Below are 3860 nucleotides of genomic sequence, written 5' to 3' on the forward strand. Positions count from 1 at the left end.
GTTTTACCTATTCCCACAGACGGCGCCAAATGTTCTGGACGAACATTAATCTGGATTCTGTGTAGTTAATGTCTGCCTGGTTATCTTAATCCTTAGAGTATATATAGGTGTAGCCTTGGAACGGTTACCTGTGTCGTGGGAGTGGTGGATACCATCATGACATCGTGGTAGGCCCGCTTAAGACTCCCTTACTGGAAATGCTGGCTGACTCAACTGACTGCTACTCCACTACGCGCAGCAGTTAGTGACATGCCTACTCGCCTATTCCTGGTTCCGAGTACCTTACTTGTACGAGCAAGTACAGCTCGCTGTGTTAACCCGAAACAATTACATATATAGGTTTATATTGTTTAAATATGTTTAAAATGACCACTGGAAGAAGCTTTAATCTCCAATTATTGATTGGGTCCTACTAGATTTCGCAAACCTAAGAAGTTACATAATTTCCCTTTTATCTTTGGTTCACTTTTCTCAAAAGCTTTTGATTTACTTAAAGTTATGTATCCAATTCTGCAATATTATTAGCATAAGAAAGCAGTTTTCTTCTCATTACAGGTAGGAATATGATTTGATGAAATTTTTAGTAGACTTTCACAACATAAAGATTTCAAACTTCAATCCCACTCAACGATGGAGTATATGATATTTATATATAAAAACACAGCAGTACAAGAGCATCTTGTTTTGTACTGCACAAACACATGCGATTTGGACGGAATACAATAACTTCTCTACGAAATTTAAAGCAAAACCAATGAACATTGTTTTGTTACAGTGACCACAGCTACATATATGCTCAAGTATATTTTATTTTATTTTTCCAACTCCCAATGTGATTAATTCAAAGAAATTCTATGCACTCATGCGGATTATACAACGCAGGCTCTCCCCTTTAAGCATGTATTCGAAGGCTTTGTTGATTTCTGAGAAAGGCACTTCATGGGTTATGAATTTCTCCAGTTCAAGTTCCTGTCACATTTGAAACAATTGAGAAGCAAAAAAAATGAGAGTCCAATGATAAGCAGTGAGAAAGGGTTGATACCAAATAAGTCAGAAGAAAAAAAAGTGAGTCTTGACAAATAATGTGTGGATGGATGCATATAAAATAAAAGTGAGTCAATAATCCAAAATTCAAACAGTATTTCTCATCGATGATGAAATCAACTAACCTTGTTCATGTACATCTCCACCACTGATGGGAGGTCAGACCGTGGTTTATAGTTACCAAAGAAAGTACCCTTTAGAGTCTTTTCGTTCAATACATTAATTGGATGGGTTTTGAAAGCATCATCTTTATTTGGCACACCAACAAGTACAGCAACACCCCATCCCTATAATGTTATACAGAGGAAGTCACAATAAGAAATGAGAATTCAGCATTTGAAGACATGCACGGATACACTATAGTTAAGATTATGGAAACTTGAACGACAAGAAAGAAGCATAAAGGAACATTACATCATGCACGCATTCGAATGCAGAGATCATAGCACTGATACTTCCAGTACACTCAACACTTCGGTCAACTCCCCCGCCAGTCAACGCAACAATCACCTGAAATGAATTGAAGAGATTCAATTAAGTGTAAAAGATATCTCTAATTTCATGACTAGTCAGTTTATATTATTACGTAACTAACCTCTTGAACGGGCTTGTCATAATCCTTTGGATTCACAAACTCAGTAACTCCAAACTTCTTAGCTGTAGACAAGAATAAGCACACTCAGAACAGAATTCGTGCACAGTTATTTAATATCTTTGATGTATCAGGGTCATCAATTTGGAAGGATGATTAGGGTGCTTGTAGAGGTTTTTTCAACTGTTTCTCTCACATTCAATAAATCTCTTAGAATTCAAGTCAACCCCAATAATCCTGGAAGCACCAGCAAGTCTAGCTCCCTCAGCAGCCTGCATAAATTGTGAAAGCAAAAAAAAACAGTTATATCAAAGATGCAGTAATAGAAGCACAAAAAGTTTCCTTTTATTTGGGAAGAGAGACAACTCACAGCGAGTCCCACAGCTCCCAATCCAAATATAGCAACTGATGAACCTTTGCTTGGTTTTGCAACATTCAAGGTAGCACCAAGACCTTCAATATTAAGATGATTAATATTGTTTATTGAAAGAGAAACTATACAGTTGAATTGATTAAAAGGGAAGAATGGAATGTATTGTAACCTGTTGAGATTCCACAGCTGAGAATACAAACTTTGTCAAGTGGGGCAGCGGGGTTGATCTTGGCAACACAGCCAACATGAACAACGGTGTATTCACTGAAAGTGGAGGTTCCAACAAAATGGTATATTGGTTTTCCATTAATTGAAAACCTTGAGTGGCCATCATTGAGCATCACTCCACGGTCAGTATTAATCCTTAAGAGGTCACACATGTTACTTTCCTCTGATTTGCAATGCTCACACTCTTTGCATTCCCCTGTGAACACTGGAAGCACATGATCCCCAGCCTTCACATCCATCACACCCTCACCAACACTTTCCACAATTCTGAGATCACACACACACACACACACACACACACAAAAGAAAGGTTGAAAACATAAGATACATAACCAATCAACATACAGATTAAGAAACAAGATGGAAACTGTGCATACCCGCCTGCTTCATGACCAAATATGCGTGGAAATAAGGGTGTTTGTCCCTGTATAATATTCAATTTAACAATCTCAGCATTTGTTCTGTTATAGTTTAGAAAAGTAATGGCATCACTGAATATAGAAACAATATCAATTACCTTAGCTTCCCAGAAGTAGACATCAGTGTGGCAGAGTGAGGTGAACAATATCTTGATACGAACCTCATTTGCCTGTGGTGGAGCTACCTCCACTTCCTCCATCACCAGCGGCTTTCCTGCTTCCCATGCCACCGCAGCTAAGGTGCGGTAACATTTGTGTATGGTTAAGATTATAAGTTCAAATCATGTGACTATTTTAAATAATCATGTGACATCTAATCTTAATCATTTTCGTGAGAGTAGTATCTTATTATGAGAGGTGAAAGAAACCAATTTTGACCATTTAACCTCATATGAATGGTGAAGATTAGAAGTTAGGTAAATGTCAAATATCTATTACATGTGAATTACACGAAGAAGCAGAGAAGACCAATGCGAGGAATTGAAGATAGTTGATGTTATCAGCAGGTTTTCATTTGAACTTTCATACTGATAGATAAATACTGTAGCCAATGATATTTGCATGGCTTAACAGGAACAACTGAGCAAATATATAAAGAAAACGTAGTTTGACAGGATATTTTGTAATTTATTTTGCTGTGTTTCCCTATGTGCAAACGCATGCCTAATTTAAGTAATGACAACAGATGATACGGCCACGTTAAAGTAGTATTGATAACATGTGAAAAAGGTATGCAATACGGAAAAGATATGGATGGAACAATTATGCAAGTAACAAGAAGAAGAGCAACAAAAAAATAAAATAAAATAAAATGAAACCAATGCAACAGGTATAATTGAAGTAGAATACCTTTGCAGCGTATGACCTTTCCAGCAGTGGTTGAATCCATTTTCTTTGCTTTTAAACTCTGATTGAATTCTTGATTAGCAATCACTCAAACAAACACACAAGTACTTTTCTTTTTCACTTTGCAGAAATGGGTTGGTTTCTGTGGTATATATATAGTTGAACACATAAAGAGAATTTCCATCTCTTATTTTTCAAGTTATCAGACTTGTAAGAGGAAGAAAAACCATGAAATCCACAGGTTTTTGTTCTCCTGACTCACAAGCTTACAAGCAGAGGTTTTGTTATTCCAAATCCCTAGTGTCTGGTTTCTGGTGTTTAACCTGTTTATGAAATAATATAATAACAGACCAAATTG

The 3860-nt window shown here is 36.8% G+C and overlaps 1 protein-coding gene across 1 annotated transcript; it reads right to left on the reverse strand.

Annotated features, from left to right (window-relative positions):
- Positions 1–789: 789 nt before the first annotated feature.
- On the reverse strand, positions 790–3545 carry LOC133312975 (alcohol dehydrogenase-like). The gene is made up of 10 exons (XM_061514272.1): positions 3506–3545; positions 2755–2891; positions 2615–2661; positions 2179–2504; positions 2007–2089; positions 1833–1908; positions 1640–1701; positions 1459–1554; positions 1170–1331; positions 790–969 (listed from the first exon to the last, which is right to left on the reverse strand). Exons 1-10 carry the CDS (start codon positions 3543–3545, stop codon positions 853–855), a joined length of 1146 nt encoding a protein of 381 aa, XP_061370256.1. The 3' UTR covers positions 790–852.
- Between the last annotated feature and the right edge of the window lie 315 nt (positions 3546–3860).

The sequence above is a fragment of the Gastrolobium bilobum genome, unplaced genomic scaffold (genome assembly GCF_033153095.1).
Source record: "Gastrolobium bilobum isolate Gb01-03AN ecotype WA unplaced genomic scaffold, APGP_CSIRO_Gbil_v1 utg304654, whole genome shotgun sequence".
Taxonomy (NCBI): domain Eukaryota; kingdom Viridiplantae; phylum Streptophyta; class Magnoliopsida; order Fabales; family Fabaceae; genus Gastrolobium; species Gastrolobium bilobum.